Source organism: Pipra filicauda, unplaced genomic scaffold (assembly GCF_003945595.2).
Source record: "Pipra filicauda isolate LSUMZ 115617 unplaced genomic scaffold, ASM394559v2 scaffold353_size752799_pilon, whole genome shotgun sequence".
Lineage (NCBI taxonomy): Eukaryota > Metazoa > Chordata > Aves > Passeriformes > Pipridae > Pipra > Pipra filicauda.
In genome coordinates, this window is record NW_024104480.1 from 683982 (window position 1) to 701189 (window position 17208).

General features: G+C 41.2%; 1 protein-coding gene across 1 annotated transcript in view; it reads left to right on the forward strand.

Annotated features, from left to right (window-relative positions):
- Positions 1 to 17208, forward strand: part of ITGA9 (integrin subunit alpha 9) — a 205295-nt gene that overhangs the window by 136789 nt on the left and 51298 nt on the right. Inside the window, exon 18 of the mRNA XM_039384423.1 lies at positions 12202 to 12352. Coding sequence (XP_039240357.1) covers positions 12202 to 12352 — 151 coding nt within the window. The remainder of the gene's footprint in view (positions 1 to 12201; positions 12353 to 17208) is intronic.

Below are 17208 nucleotides of genomic sequence, written 5' to 3' on the forward strand. Positions count from 1 at the left end.
ACAGATAAAACCTCCATTTTGAATCGATGGTCTGAACACTTTCAGACTCTTTTCAGTACCATCCGTGTAGTCCAAGACTCAGCAATTCAGTGCATCACACAACAACCAGTAAAGTATGAATTGGATACTGCCCCCACTCTAGGAGAAACCCTCAAGGCCGTACAGCAGGTGAAAATCGGCAAGGCAGCTGGGATTGATGGAATTCCACCCGAAGTCTGGAAACATGGGGGCCTCGCACTCCATACCAAATTTCATGAGTTTGTGGTGCGCTGTTGGGAACTAGGCGAACTACCATCAGACCTTCGTGATGCAGTCATCATCACCTTGTATAAGAAGAAAGGTATTAAATCAGATTGCTCAAATTACCGTGGTATTACTCTGCTCTCCATTGCTGGCAAACTCCTGGCAAGAATACTCTTGAACAGACTAATACCTACTATAGCAGAAGAAATTCTACCTGAAAGTCAGTGTGGTTTCAGAGTCAACAGGAGTACCACAGACATGGTATTTGTTCTCGGATAACTGCAAGAGAAGTGTAGGGAACAGAACAAAGGTCTCTATGTAACCTTTATTGATCTCACCAAGGCTTTCGATACTGTGAGCAGAAAAGGTCTATGGGAGATTTTGGAAGGTTTAGGTTGTCCCCCCAAGTTACTCAAAATTACCATCTCACTCCACGAGGATCAGCGCGGCCAAGTCAGATATGGCAACACACTTTCTGAACCCTTTCTAATAAAGAATGGCGTGAAACAAGGCTGCGTTCTCGCTCCTACCCTATTCACAGTCTTTTTCAGCATGATGCTCCAAAGGGCCACAGCAGACCTCGAGGATCAGGATGGTATCTACATTCGATATCGTTCTGATGGAAGCCTATTCAACCTAAAGTGACTGAAGGCCCACAGCAAGACCTTAAACCATCTTGTCCGGGAGCTGCTTTATGCAGATGACGCCACCCTTGTTGCCCACACAGAAGCAGCTCTGCAGCGTTTAACATCCTGCTTTGCTGACACTGCTGAGCTCTTTGGTCTGGAAGTCAGCCTGAAGAAGACAGAAGTTCTCCATCAACCTGCACCTCAGGAAGTCCCCCATCATCCCCATATCACCATTGGCCAATCAGAACTCAAATCAGTCCAGCAGTTTAAGCACCTAGGCATCCTCATCTCCTCGGATGGTAAGACCGACGGAGAGATAGACAACAGGTTAGCAAAGGCATATAGTGCTTTCGGAAAGCTTCATAAAAGAGTTTGGCGAAACAAACACCTGAAGAAAAGTACAAAGATCAGTGTTTACAGAGCCATTGTGCTGTCCACTCTTTTATACGGTTTGGAATCATGGGTCATCTACTCCCACCACCTGCGTCTCCTAGAACGCTTCCATCAACGCTGTCTTCGTTCAATCCTAAACATCCACTGGACAGATTGTGTGACCAATACGTCTGTTCTAGAACAAGCAGCAGTCACAAGTATAGAGGCCATGTTGCTGAGAACACAGCTGCGTTGGGCAGGGCATGTCTCCAGGATGAAGGACCACCGCCTCCCTAAGATCTTGCTTTATGGTGAACTTGCCACCGGTTGCCGCAAGAGGGGAGCCCCAAAGAAAAGATACAAGGACTCCCTGAAACAACATCTCAGCCTTGGCCATATTGATCATCGTAACTGGTCTACTCTGGCCTCAAATCGGGAGACCTGGAGACACACCATCTATAACGCTGCTGCTTCCTTTGAGAAAGCACGCAGGATCACTCTTGAGGAGAAAAGGCAACGCAGAAAGAATCGTACCTTGCAGAATATACCACCTAAGGAGTCTTTCTGTTGTGCCTTTTGCAACCGGACATGCTTATCTCGTATTGGCCTTTTCAGCCGCCGACGCACTTGCAACAAATGTGGGTAGAGTCCTTCCCAAATCTTCTTTCGCGAAGCCTAGCCATGATGATGAAATGTGATGTTCTGGGATGTAGTATTGAAGTAGTTAGCCCAAGTCTCTCTGAAAAGACAAGGGAGAGTGTGCATCATCCCCCTGTGATTCCCTCAGACTTTGAGCTTACAGGTCTAGAGTTTATAAGCATATTATTTGTATTAGTGAAGAGTGAATAATTTCACATAGGAGCTAGCTATGCAACTGCAAAACTGCTTGTTTTGCAAGTGCTGTGTATAGATACAAGGATGAATATGGTCCTGGATCTATTAAAATCAGTGGAAGGACTCCCTCTGGTTCACTGGGTGCGTCGTCAGATATTAGGCACCTGGACTTGAAAAATAAATCTCAACAGTTTCATACTGACTTGTCAAATTATTATAAAACCTGAGATGAAGGAATTCAGAAATCATAGATAACAATGTATAATGACATCTTTGTCCAATTTGCTTTTCACCAGCACAAGATGTAACGACACATAACATAGGTTAGTGCTGTAATAGTGCAGAAAATCAGTGTGTTCTGAAGGAAGGAGCAATAAAATAAAATTTTTATCAGAAAGTTCAAAACTTTTTGAATGTATCTAATTAACATAATAATGTTTTATAAAAAAACATTAGTAAAGGTTGTCACTGATCACAGACTTTTGCAAAGCCATGGAGAAAAGATGGTTTAAAGACTGTGGTTTAATGTGGGAAGCAAAATGTTCAATAAATTTGACTATGCTTACACCTCAGTACTTACCTTCCTTTGATCACACAGCAGGGGTTTGTTTCCAGAGCGGCCTCATGTTTCACAGTATGCCCATTGAGTTTTTATGCCCCTGAAATGTGTCTTAACAAAACAGTCATGATGATGAAACACAATATCCTTTAATGTGAAGCTAATTACATGCTCTGATACTATCTGGTTTTCCCTTCCTCTTCATTCATAGTAGATGAAGCATTTGTTTTCACTTATTTTATCTTTCATTAAACAAACACTTCTTTCAGCACTATTTTTGACCTTCTATTTACCCTAAGTAGCAAAGCTGCACAGATGGAGCTCATATCTGCTTTACAAAAAACAACCAAAGAAAAATTAGCAAATGCTATGGTTAAACCAATGCTAAACATTTCTAGTTCTAGAAGAGTGGTCTTGACAGTCAAAGCCCTGTGTGTATAAAATTGTGTGTGCCGACATTGATATTCCCAACTCCTAGGGCTCTGCATACAGAGCCATGACTGAAGTGGTGCCCACTGGTCATAACCCAGTGCTGTCCTAGCTGGTGATCTTTTAAACTACCAAAGAAGTTCCAGGGAGAGAAGAATGTTAAAGCATTGGGAAGATGGATATGAGAAGATTGTTTGCTTTTTTCTCAAAAAGCCATACCAGGTTTCACACTGTAATTTGTTCCCTAAATTATAGCATGGTTTAATATTATTTAAAAGTAATTTGCTACACTGCAAAGGATGCAATGGAAAACTGCTTATTACCATTTCATGTATATTAGGATATTTGTAATTCTGTTTGAAATTTAATCTTTTTGGAGAATCTAGGAAACAGAATTCTGATTTCTCATTTATATTTACTTTTATTTATCTTTTACTTACAGGCAGTTGTTAAAGTATTGAATGCGGAGTTTGTGAGGCACATGGAAAACTGTTGTAGCTCATCCAGGATCAGATTTGCAGTTTCCTGAAAGGGCTGTTCAGCAAAGCCCGCAATTAATCAAGATGTAGTACAAGTTGCAGTGAGAGCATCATCTCAAGGAATGAGTGAATATTTTCCATTGTTGAGGGTAAATGGGGATGGAGAAAGTTTCTTGGTTTCTTGGTTAGTTGTGCTCAGAGCTTTGTAAATGTGTCATGAAATAAATAAATAAGTCCAGTTTGATAACAGTGGACAGTCCTGTTCCTTTTGAACATACGGTGATAGAACCCGTATGGATGGTAATAGAACTATCAAGTGCTGTGTGGTAACAAACCAGAGTAGTCCACATCTCGTACAAGAACAAGATTCCCAGTCTCTATTTTCTAATAGCAGGCCACTGGTGATTATAGTCAGGGATACTGTACAAGCCAGTCTTGTCCCTTCTTAAATACTGGTTTTGTTTTGTAAGAATCACTTGACTACTGGAGTAGAATTGCGTTGTTTATTTTAAACTAGACTCCTAAAGAGATGTTCTTTCATACAAATTGAATTCATTGCTGAGCTATTGTGTAACCTGGCCCTTCTTGTGAACATCTCAACATCAGTATTTTCTGGACCTAAGATAGTTGAAGTCACTATATGGTTTCTTGCTCTAGCAACTGAAGTATAAAGCTAACAAAACAAAAGCTTAACCTCAGGAAGCACTGTCATATATCAGCTGCCTCCAGAGGTGGAAGTTCTTGATAATATACAGACCACAATAAGAAGCAGATGCACTTTTGTTTTGTATTTGCAGAATACATCTTGCCTGATGCATATGTGCGTGTGTATGCTTATCATGGCTAGGCTTTGCGAACGAAGATTTGGGAAGGCTTTATCCATATTTGTTACAAGCACGCTGCTGGCTAATAAGGCCAATATGAGAGAGACATGTCCGATTGCAAAAGGCACAACAGAGAAAGACTCCTTAGGTGGTATATTCTGCAAGACACGGTTCTTTCTGCGCTGCCTTTTCTCCTCAAGAGTGATCCTGCGTGCTTTCTCAAAGGAAGCAGCAGTGTTATAGATGGTGTGTCTCCAGGTCTCCCGATTTGAGGCCAGAGTAGACCAGTTACGATGATCAATATGGCCAAGGCTGAGATGTTGTTTCAGGGAGTCCTTGTATCTTTTCTTTGGGGCTCCCCTCTTGCAGCAACCGGTGGCAAGTTCACCATAAAGCAAGATCTTAGGGAGGCGGTGGTCCTTCATCCTGGAGACATGCCCTGCCCAACGCAGCTGTGTTCTCAGCAACATGGCCTCTATACTTGTGACTGCTGCTTGTTCTAGAACAGACGTATTGGTCACACAATCTGTCCAGTGGATGTTTAGGATTGAACGAAGACAGCGTTGATGGAAGCGTTCTAGGAGACGCAGGTGGTGGGAGTAGATGACCCATGATTCCAAACCGTATAAAAGAGTGGACAGCACAATGGCTCTGTAAACACTGATCTTTGTACTTTTCTTCAGGTGTTTGTTTCGCCAAACTCTTTTATGAAGCTTTCCGAAAGCACTATATGCCTTTGCTAACCTGTTGTCTATCTCCCCGTCGGTCTTACCATCCGAGGAGATGAGGCTGCCTTAAACTGCTGGACTGATTTGAGTTCTGATTGGCCAATGGTGATATGGGGATGATGGGGGACTTCCTGAGGTGCAGGTTGATGGAGAACTTCTGTCTTCTTCAGGCTGACTTCCAGACCAAAGAGCTCAGCAGTGTCGGCAAAGCAGGATGTTAAACGCTGCAGAGCTGCTTCTGTGTGGGCAACAAGGGTGGCGTCATCAGCATAAAGCAGCTCCCGGACAAGATGGTTTAAGGTCTTGCTGTGGGCCTTCAGTCACTTTAGGTTGAATAGGCTTCCATCAGAACGATATCGAATGTAGATACCATCCTGATCCTCGAGGTCTGCTGTGGCCCTTTGGAGCATCATGCTGAAAAAGACTGTGAATAGGGTAGGAGCGAGAACGCAGCCTTGTTTCACGCCATTCTTTATTAGAAAGGGTTCAGAAAGTGTGTTGCCATATCTGACTTGGCCGCGCTGATCCTCGTGGAGTGAGATGGTAATTTTGAGTAACTTGGGGGGACAACCTAAACCTTCCAAAATCTCCCATAGACCTTTTCTGCTCACAGTATCGAAAGCCTTGGTGAGATCAATAAAGGTTACATAGAGACCTTTGTTCTGTTCCCTACACTTCTCTTGCAGTTATCCGAGAACAAATACCATGTCTGTGGTACTCCTGTTGACTCTGAAACCACATTGGCTTTCAGGTAGAATTCCTTCTGCTATAGCAGGTATTAATCTGTTCAAAAGTATTCTTGCCAGGAGTTTGCCAGCAATGGAGAGCAGAGTAATACCACAATAATTTGAACAGTCTGATTTAACTCCTTTCTTCTTATACAAGGTGATGATGACTGCATCACGAAGGTCTGATGGTAGTTCGCCTAGTTCCCAACAGCGCACCACAAACTCATGAAATTTGGTATGGAGTGCGAGGCCCCCATGTTTCCAGACTTCAGGTGGAATTCCATCAACCCCAGCTGCCTTTGCAATTTTCACCTGCTGTATGAGTTTCTCCCAAAGTGGGGGCAATATCCAAATCATTCTTCACTGGTTGTTGTGGGACGGATTGAATTGTTGAGTCTTGGACTACACGGTTGGTACTGAAGAGAGTCTGAAAGTGTTCAGACCAACGATTCAAAATGGAGGTTTTATCTGTCAGAAGCATATGCTTATATACATACGTATATACATCCTCTTTTGTGATGCAACTGTGTGAACTTTTTCTGTATTACATCCTGAAATTGCAAAATCTGGTAAGCCTGAGGTTCTTCACAGACCTCTAGGTAATTCCTCTTGCTGGTTTTGTATGAGCTGTAGAGGAAATGTGCTGATATGGGTGTATGTTGCTTGTCATGTTTGACATTTAGACATAACTTACTCTGGGTGTGTAACACCTGCTACTGCAAAACAAATTGCCTTAAGTAACAAACTTGTACTATTTCTAACATTTCATCTCAGCTTAACTGCCTTTTATTGACCTCTGAAAGTGATTCCTGGAATGGCACTGATCTTTTTCTCTCTCATCAATGCTTAGCTGAATATGCTTTTTAAATTGCATATTATAGCATGGTAAATAGATGGGTTTGCATGATGACTATATTATTTATCTAATTCCTGGAAACAGTATGTTATGAAGTGCTACTGATTCAGCATCAAATTTCAGGGCCAGATCTATAGTCAACAATCACCTATTTTAACAGAGCTTTTCAAATATTTTAACAAATAAGGAAAATATAGAGGGATTTTTTCTTTCACGTTAGGCTGATATATGCAACTTTCATCTACAATTCATCTTTCATCTACAGTTTGTCTTTTGCATTTCTTTCTAACTCTATGTCATGGTTTGAGATCCCCAAAATCTAATTCCCTAGTCTAAGCCCCCTTCCACATCTCAACCTAATGTGAGATGGGTTTTCCAGACAAAACACACCAGACTCAAAATGGGGAAAGGGAATATATTACAATGTCTATACAAATAAATATTATAATACATTATACACACGATCGCAACTATCTCTACCATGACATAAGTATTTACAATGGATCAGATCTCTTCTCCCCTCCAAATAAAAGTCCAGGAGGGAAGAAGGACAGATCCCTTCTTCAGAGCAGCAGTCATCTGTCCTCTTCACATGCATGCAGCTGATAACTGGACTGTTGTAGCTGGATCTCTTCTCAATACAGACGAGAGGGTCTCCAAGCCCCTTGGCCCGTCATCTCCAAACGAGGGCCTTTCAAGACATGAGGGGGTCTCCTTTCACTCCTCTTGGCTCTCCTTCAACTCCAAGCGAAGGCCTCACCTGTGGACTGCCAGCAGGGACAAAACTTGCTTCACCACAGGCATATCACAAAGTGCAGAGGCATCTTCATGAAAGTCCCTTCCTCAGGGGAGTTCACCCCTGAGTCAGAACATCTTGGGCAACATTCAGTTGAAAGCCTTTGCTTCAAGAGTTCTACCAGAGCTCCTGTGCTCTGTCTCAGGCTGCCACCTTGGCAGCAGTGGCGGGGGGGGGGGGGGGCCAAGGTCACCCCCCTCTGCATTCCTCTCCGTCCGGGTCCAGCTTCCCAGGATGCTCTGAGCTTCTCAGCTCCTGTCTGCAGTGCATGTCACACTTCACCCCTCCCTTCTAGGACATGAGGGGTCTCCAAGGAGTTTGGGGGGTCTGGTTCAGTTCTTACCCCCAAAACTCTGTCTCTGCTGCTCTCTCTCTCTCTCTCTCTCTCTCTCCTTGCAGGAGCTCTTTCTCTGGTGCTGCATGCCTTTGTTGCTGCTTGGTCTTATCTCTCCTGGCTCTCTGCCACCTTCTCCAGCCACTGTTGCTTCTGCCGCCACTGCTGCTGCTGCTGCTCTCAGTGAAGAAACATCTCCCAGCTCACAGCTACAGACACATAGTCCAGTTTAACACTGTTCCAAGTTCCTGCAGCACCCCTGCTGGTGGCTGGGAGGCCAAAACCCCCCCAGGGGGCTTCTGCCCTCTGCTCCTCGTGGCCTCAGAACATGGCTACCACTTCTACCACCAAACTACAACTAACCTTCTCTTCCGTTTGCTTGTGGTACGTTTACATTTCGCAGGAGCGCAGACTGGACAAAACTTCCAAACTTCCAGGGGTTACCACCCCCTGGGGTTTTACCATTTTCTTAGCTTCAGGGGGAAAACCTGGTTCAAACCACTACACTCTAGTAACTAGTTTTTGTTTGCATTCCAACCCTAGGATGCTGTCTTACACGCACATGGAGGGACAGTACCATTGATTCCAAGGATAGTTTGTGGTTATTAAAGATGTTAGTTTCTATATGTGCCTGCAAGGGTGAAAGATTAGATTAAAGCTTCTGTAGATGTTGTACCTCATCTTGCCTGTATCAGTTTCATAAACCAGAGTAGCTCCATTCAAGCCAAAAGCTGCTCCCTGGAGTAAACATTGTGTGAAAACAGAGATGGTTTTTTCCCCATTGATTCTTTAGTTCTGTTTATAAAGGGTTGTGAACATCTGAGTGCAGTTGAAATTACTGATAATAATAAAAGGCACCAAATTTCTGTAGGGTTATTATGAGTGTATTTTTGTGTGGATGTTGTGCCCTGTTCTGTCCTTTTTACTTAAAAGTTTGAAGATACAGGTGGCTGGGAGTTGTATCTGTTGTGTATTTAAGGGGGATTTATGTGAAGAAACCACATTTGGGGAAAAGAAGACAAATTCCAGAGAAGCTCTGACTATATGGTAACTAGCTGTAGCTAGAAATCACTGTTGTTTCTATACCATAACAAAGAGTGGTCTGTCATCTGTGTCTTCCCCCAGTCTCCATCCCCCCCAAACCCCTCCCCCTTGTTTACTACTCAAATGCGTTCATTTTTAATGTTAAAGTGTTGAAAATATGGAAAAGATAAGGCTCTGTGCCATATTCCTGAATTGTAATATATATATGGGAACTGAAGTGCTAGAGACAGTAGCTCTGTGCCAGAAGGGTACTGGCACAAGCAATTCCATTGCCTTGGCCCAGGGCTCACCACAGTAAACACTTTTTCCATATGGGACATTTACTCCCTTCTTAAGGGGAAACATTAGCACATTGTTACTCAGTCTTCATGGAGAGCAATATGTTACGATATTACTCCTAAAATGTGCTCTGCTGACACAGAACCTTAGTTGATCACTCCTCAAATTCTCATTTACATTTTTCCCATCACCTCATTTATATACTACTGAGGGAACACTGCAAAGTGTCTACTTGAGAAATAGATTAAAAAGTAGAGGAAAAGATCATTAATAAAATGATCTGATGGCCCCAGAGATAGTTTGCCACAGCTGGCTTAATGCACCTCAGGTAGGCTGTGGTCATCAGCTGCATGAGGTCTCTTTGAGCCTTTACTAGCATAGACTTCAGTCTAAGAAGGGGATGGCAGCAGCTAGTTAATGCAGAATAAGCCATTGTATCTTGAGCATTTAGCTCAGTACTTAATCTAAATTGACTGTGAACTTTGCAGAGAGAGTTGACCTTTAACACACATGTGATGAGAAGAAATATAACCAAGCAATGTAAAATACTATAGTTTATACTATAGTATGTAAAATGCTATACTGTAGTGGGGTTGTTTAAAAATTTTATTTGTTTTATATTTGGTTTTGGGGCTACTGCCCTCAGTTTTGCACTGAAATATCAAATGAATTCCCAGATCAACTGAGGGTTTCAGCCTTTCATTGGCCCTTGAGGTTTAAGTATTTGCAAAATTCCTCCTAAAGTTCAGTTAACCCTGGAGCCTGTGATAAAAAGCCAACAGAAGAAAGGTATTCAGGGTTGATATAAAGATTCTGTGAAGATAAAATTAATATGTACTTTAGTAACTGCAAGGACCAATGCTGATTGGTGAAGGTAGAAATCTGTTTGGCTCTGTCATAGCACCAGTGTTTGTTGACTCAGCTTCTACTGATTTACAAGCAAAAGGTGGGGTTCTTTAATTTCATCTGATGGAGGTGGAGGACAGATTGAACTTGAGTTGTTTTAAGCATTACCCATTTTAACTTACCACAGTTGTATCTTCCACTGTCCCCTGAACAGTAGTGGTGATTTATCCATATAGATGCTGATTTGTGGTAAGGAAAGAAAGGTTCCTAATATAAAAGGGAAAGTCAGTGACCCAGACTATCAGGATAAGTGCAACCCTGTCACATTCCTTGCCCTATCTATGGACTGCACAGGCTGAGAAAAAGTGCTGAATGCTTTCTCAATTTTTGAAAAAATTCACCCTGGTGCAGGAAATAGAGAAAAATGTCCCTGCATACCATTTGGAATGCAGATTATGCCTCTACTGACCCAGGTTAATAAAAACACCAGCATCTTGGAGGATGGAGAAATGAAAATTGCAGGTCTTTTCAGTTTGTCTTTCTCAGCTGGTCTTTCTTCTCTTGCTGACCATAGTGCAATGCTGTGGTTTGGACATTAACAAAGAGCATTAAAGCATGCAAAAGCGATATTTGTTTTATCCTGAAATTTGTCTTCTTTTCTTAATCACTTACGAGGAAAAGATTAAATATTTCTATTTACATTTGATGTGTATTACCACTGTAGTGAGAAAATTTGGAGCCTGAATTTCAGAATTGCTTGCTACCTGCAAGTCTAGGCCATGTGAATCAAAGCTGCAAGTACTTAGTTCTTCTGAATTTCAAACTTTTTTTCTTTCCATGCAAACACTGATAGCTTGATATCCTTCATGTGTCTGTATGTATGTGTGTACAAATGTGTTTGCCTATATATAATGTATATATACATTTACAGTCTACTCAGTTCTTTTACTCTCTTCATTTTTTGTTTGTTATGAGATGGTACTGTTCTGTGCAATTAACTGATTTTTTTAATATATTTTCCCCCTTCTTGTCTTCCTTTACTTTTTCTTTTTTGAATTTGTTTTTGTTTTTAGCCTCTCTTCCTGTATGTGAGCAAGGTTATGAGGGTCATGTTGAGAATGTTGGCAGCTTTGTAGTTCTCATACAATAAAATATAAACAAAAGCTCATTGCTGGATTATGTTTCTTAAATTGTTTGACATGCCTTGTTGAGATGAATGAAATGTGGTTCCTTCGTACTTTTGGGATGACTGTACCCTAGAAGAAATAATGGAGAGCATCTCCCTGCTGTGCAACTGGAGGTCTTCACCCTTTTCTGACTAGCCACTCAGTGTTTTCTCTGTGACACTGTCTCTCTTTCTCCAGAATGTATGAATGGTCTTAGATTCCAGTTATGATAACTGTAGCAAATTTCGTATTTGGCTATTTTTGCTAATTTTTACATAAATACCTGGTATATCATATTATCTTTTACTGTACTGTCACATCCAAGACCTGCAGTTCTGTGCATTGATACTGTATTTTCTTGTGATTTATCTTTAACCTTTATTCCTACTTGTTAGCTCATCTTCTGGACAGCCTAGAAGGATTAAATAACAAATAATAAATGTGAGATGAATATTTATATTTGCCTCTATGTGTGCATGTCTGTGTTTGTTCATAATCTGTGATATCATATTGCAATAATGTGTTGATTTGTGATGTATAGCAGTTAGTTTAATTGAACCATCCCCTTGGTATTCCCCTTGTAGAAGGTGACTCCACCATGTTAGATCCAACATAAACATCTGAAGAAAGATTAGTCACATTTAGTGAACATTTGTTGCAATTTCTACACATTCTTTTCATTTACGCCAGTTTCTGGATTTTATTTGATCCTCATTTCCATTTTTTCTGTCCATAGCATAACTCAAAGAAGATTTTTCACAGGGTTGCTAGAATGTTACAATAAATATGAACCTTTGAGAGACAAACTTGTGTATTTGAATGCAGGCATAATATCTTGTTCGTTACATTTTCTCTGTTCACTTACTTTACAGTTTTCAACTAATTTGTTACCACTAAAAATAGGTCATGTGAAATAGTTCCACATGAGGATCACAGGGTTTTCTTACAGTTCCAAAAGACAGTGTCGGAACCAGGAGTCAGGAGCTGTTCATTCCCAGTATGGCATATGTGAAAGTTGACCGGAGTTAAACCAGTGTAACTGTTTCTGCCTACAGTGTTGATGACAGAACTGCCTACCTGGCCCTGGGAGCAGTGAGGAACATCTCGCTTAACATTTTCATCTCTAACATTGGGGATGATGCCTATGACACCAACGTTTTCTTCAATTTTTCTGGGGAGCTCTTCTTCATCAAAATGTGGCAAAAGGTAAGAAAGGCCAGTCTCACTGTGAACAATTCTTTTAAGCCAATTTAATTACAAGATGTACGTACAGGGGGTGGCCTGGTGCACACTGTTGAGTCATTTGGAGGTTGATTTTGGTTATGCTGGACTTGAATTTCTTTCAGGCTATTTAATGAGATTTTTTTTTGTATGGGTTTGATGTGTGTAGATTACACCCTTTGTATTTCTGTATAAGACACATTCCTGTTATTTGTGGTGCACTAATGAAAGACAGTTTGTTTGAGGTATTGAGAGGTGGAGGGAGACTAGTTTGGAAACTGCTAAGATGCCAAATGGCACTGAAATACAAAGGGTACCTCTAGTTTGAGTGATACCACACTGCACTCAGCAGTCCTGGTCATTTCCTGAACTTGGACTCCTAGACTTACTCCTTGTTGAAACCAAGATACAAACCTGTTCTTTGCTCATGTCCTGGTGCAAGTTTGGGTTGTGGCCAGGGTACACCACTAAATGGGAGGTCAAGAGTGCTTTTAATTTCACCCACATGGAGTGAAGTGATTTTGAGTTTTAGTCTGTTTTCATTTAGATTGAAATACTTGGATGTTTTCATTACCAGAAGTTCGTTATAAGATAAAGGTGTTGTAATACAAGCTTTTTGCAAAAAACTGCTGGCTGTGATAGCTGTCTGAGTAGGAATAATGTGAAAATAATTGTGCAAAATGGGAGCTGTACATTCTGTCTGTTTGTTCCTGCTTTTCACAGTCATTTGTTTCTTTGCTGGAGCTTTGCTTAGCTGTGCAAAACACAATAAGAGCAATATTTAAAACAGCAATACAACTGTTGCGAACTGTAGGATTTATTTGGTCTATTGAACCAATGAAATTGTGCCATTATTTGTCCTGTTTTATTATAGGTGTAAATTATTATAAACCTCTTAACTCATTGTATAATAAAAAAACCATATAATTTCTTATACCTGTTAATTCTTTTAGTGTTCAATTTTGACTACACAGTTGCAAGCCTCAGAGAATTATCTTTTTATTATGAGCTTCATTTTCAGACATTATGTGTTGCAAGTGTGCAATTTATCAGGAGGAAAAAGGCAGGGGATAAAACAGAAATGCCTTATGCCAATGCACAACTTCTCCTTAATGGAAATTTTATATGAAGATTTTCAGGGTCTGGCCCAGCTCCTGCTGAAGTCAGTGGGAGAGTTTCCATTCCTTTGCACTGGAAAAAAACCAAAGCTTGACGCATGCTCTTTTAAAAGATTGCTGTAGTCATTTTTTTTTCTTCTGTGCTTACATTTTAAATATTTTACACACACTGATTAACTGGAACACAGTTCCAGTTGTATGGATGAATACAGTCATGTAAGATGTACTTTTTAGAAGGTAGCTTATGCTATAGCAAAGCCTGTTTACAGTGAATCCTGACCTACCTGGTGGTGTACCACCGAAGGTGGTATTTCACCATGGCTGGGCACCAGCAGAGGTCCTGGCTTCTGTCCAGGTGGGAAGAGAAAAGGAAATCCAAAGTCCTGAACTTATGATACTTCTTCAAGGGGTGTAGAAGGACTCCCTGAGCCACAGGCAGCAGTTGCCCATTCTATTTCAGTCCCTGCATGGCCCGCCAGGCAAGCTGCTTCTCTCTGCACGTTTTCAGGAGCTGCACAGAGCTGGGAGCCACTGCCATGGTTGCAGTAGTGCCAAGTAATGGGAGAGGGCTTTGGAAAAGGGATTCATCTGCCTCTGTTGCTGAGATCCAACCACCACAATCTAGACTGTTATCTTGATAAACTGCATTACTAGAAGAAAGGTAAAAACCCTTCACAGAGGGTAGAGCCCAGTATACAGTGAGCTCAATACACTTGATCTTGGATGTGCTTAATTGAAGGTTATGCTGTCCATATGGAGAAATCACCAGTGCCTTTCCTGTGTCCCAGTGTCTCTCTCCATTATCAAGTTTTGCACTTAAACTCAGTGGACAGAGACTTGCCAATGTTTGAGGTGAGAAATCTGTGGGAGAGGGTTCGTCTCCTGTGTTCTTAGGATGAAGCTTAAAATTGTCCAACCTTTGATATCTTCTACAAAAGACTTAAATAAGAATTTATTTGCACAGCTTTCAGTGGCTTTCGTTGCAACAAGAAATGGGGGTTTGTTTTTGTTGTAACTTGAAGCTTAAAGTTTATTGAGTTTCTGGTATGAAAGGTCAGTTCCCTTTTCAGAAGTTTCTTTTAGTGACTTTTAAAACAGGCAGCTGTCAGAAGATAAATGACACCCTGAGAGGAAAATCCAATAGAATTTTAAACAAATATATATCTTCATAGTATATATAAACATATATATTATATATGTGTGTGTATATATGTATGTATTTGCATTGCTTAGTCCTGTGGGATGTTATAGTCATAGTGCTCTGTGGCTGGAAATAGTGCCAATTGCTCTCTTTCACCTGGTTATTTGGATTTCTCCTGTGAACCTGATAAGATAAAAACAAAACCCTCTTTAATTAATCTTATTAAGCACAAGACATGGTCCTGTAGGCATACTTAAGTTGTAGCCTCTCTGAAGTCAACCACAGTTTTGCTATAGTAAGACTTAAAAAAACCAGCTGCACAGTCAAAAACGTGAGTAAAGATGTGAAGAGTGTTTAGCTGAAAATCCGAGGGGGGCCAGAGCTTCTTAAGAAATCACAAGCTTTCCTTTCCCTGGGTTTAACATTAGTCTGTGTTCCTTTTAGCAGAAGCAGGTGCATTAAACCCTGTCTGAAGAAGGCCCCAAATCTGGTTGTGGTTTCTTTTTTTTTGTGAGAGAGCTTCCTGTGGCGTTTCATCAAAACCAGAGGTATTGAGCACAGCAGGGAGGACGAGTGAGAAGCATTTCAACTGGCTTCATTGCAGGCTCTGAGGACAAGCAGGGGGCCTTCTCTTCATTGCAACCCCCCACCCAGCCAGGCTGCAGGGGATGCCGAGCCCGGCGCATTCCCAGCCAGCAGCGCTTTTGCAGCCTGCGTTTGGGAGGAGGCCAGAAAACTTGCACTTGACTTTTGACCATAACAATCTGCAGAAACAGTGCTTTCCACTGAGCAAGGGAAAAGGAGGAGTGAACTAAAAAGCTGCTCTATAAAGTAGTGTGGCACCTCTTAAAGCCTTACAGTGAATTGCTAAGCTTTCCTTTTAAAAACAGGAGATATATATGTTAAATAAGCCTGTTTCAATATCCCAGTGCTGTAGGTAATGGATTACACCTCTGCATTTCTGCATTGTTCCTGGGTTACAAGGTATTTATGATGTCATAAGGTTTTTCCAGGAAAATATCCTAATGCACACTGTGTTTGAGTTTCTGAAAGACCAAAACCCCCAAACCTCTGTGTGTTTGTAAAAGGCATTTCCTGGGGTTTCAGATTTGGCTTTGGTTGTTGGGAATTGTATGTTGAGCTAAGGTTTTTTAATTCCAGGAAAATACCCAGTGCCAAGCTCATTATTATTGTTGTTACTTAATGTTATTTACACTTGAAAATTACTAACAGCGAAGGACGGAAGAGCAGGAGGGCAGGGTAAGGCTGGATTTTATTGATTGTGTTTTCTCATCCAGTTTGGTTTTAATTGTGAGTTTGGGGTTTTTTTTCAATTATTTGTGAGGTTTTTAGTTTACTTTTTCATCAAACTCTGTGTAGTTGATGACACTTGAATTTATTTTCTGAATTCGTTATGAATTTAAGCATTTCTTAATATATATTATCTTGTAACACTAAGATCAAATAGCTGTGTTGCAGTTGAATACACCAATATTCATTATAATTGAAGCCTTATACACAAAAGATTGTCTTACAGTATATGTGGGCATATATTATCCAAAAGATAAGTGCCACTTATCTTTTGTTTCTGCTTTTAATTTTTGGTGTTTTGAAGATATGTTTTTGTTGTAGAATAAAAATGCATATAACTATATTGGGTTTGTGTAGCAAGGTTCTGGTAGTAGATGGGGCTATAGGAGTGGCTTCTGTCAGAAGCTGTTGGAAAGCTTCCCCCATTTTCTCATAGAGCGAATGACAGCTGGCTCCAAGACAGACCCACTGCTGGCCAAGGCTGAATCAGTCAGAGGTAGTAGTAACACCTCTGTATTAATGTATTTAAGAAAGAAAAAAGTTATTGTGCAAATGTAGTTGTGGCCAGAGAAGAGAGGTGTAAGAATATGTGAGGGAAACAACTATGCAGACACCAAGGTCAGCAAAGAAGGAAGGGGAGGAGGTGATCCAGGCAGCAGAGCTGAGGTTCCCCTGCAGCCCATGATGAACATGGTGAAGGAAGTTGTCCTCCTGCAGTCCGTGGAGGTCCAGGGGGGTGCAGAGATCCACCTATAGCCCGTAGAGGAGCCCCACGTCAGAGCAGGTGGATGCCCAAAAGAAGTCTGTGAACTCATGATATGTGTGTGCATGAGCACATGTATACATGTATGTGCAGTGAGATGAAGGAGTTCATCTAGCCAGCTTACTTCCCAGTTATTTTGTTCCTATTTACTTGTCCTGTTGTTCAATGCAAAAGACTGTTGCCCACATCATGCCAGGAAATGATATCTCATGCCTTTGGAAGGGAGAGCTTTATGTATCTTGGAATAAATGAAAACATTATTTCAAATGATGACAACAAAATAAGTTTTTTTCCAAGATGGCTGCCTAGCTCAGTAGCTTGGGAAGGTGTCTAGTAAATCAGCTGAGTGGATTAGGAGTGGCAGTGAAATTTTTCTACTCTCCTGCTGTCTATTGTAGGAAGCAAACAAAAGGAAGGGGTGCTTCACACCATGTCTGGTTTGTGCAACTCATGACACTGGTCCTTGAAAATAAGAATATGAAATTATTTGCGTGATTAGCGTTTGTGT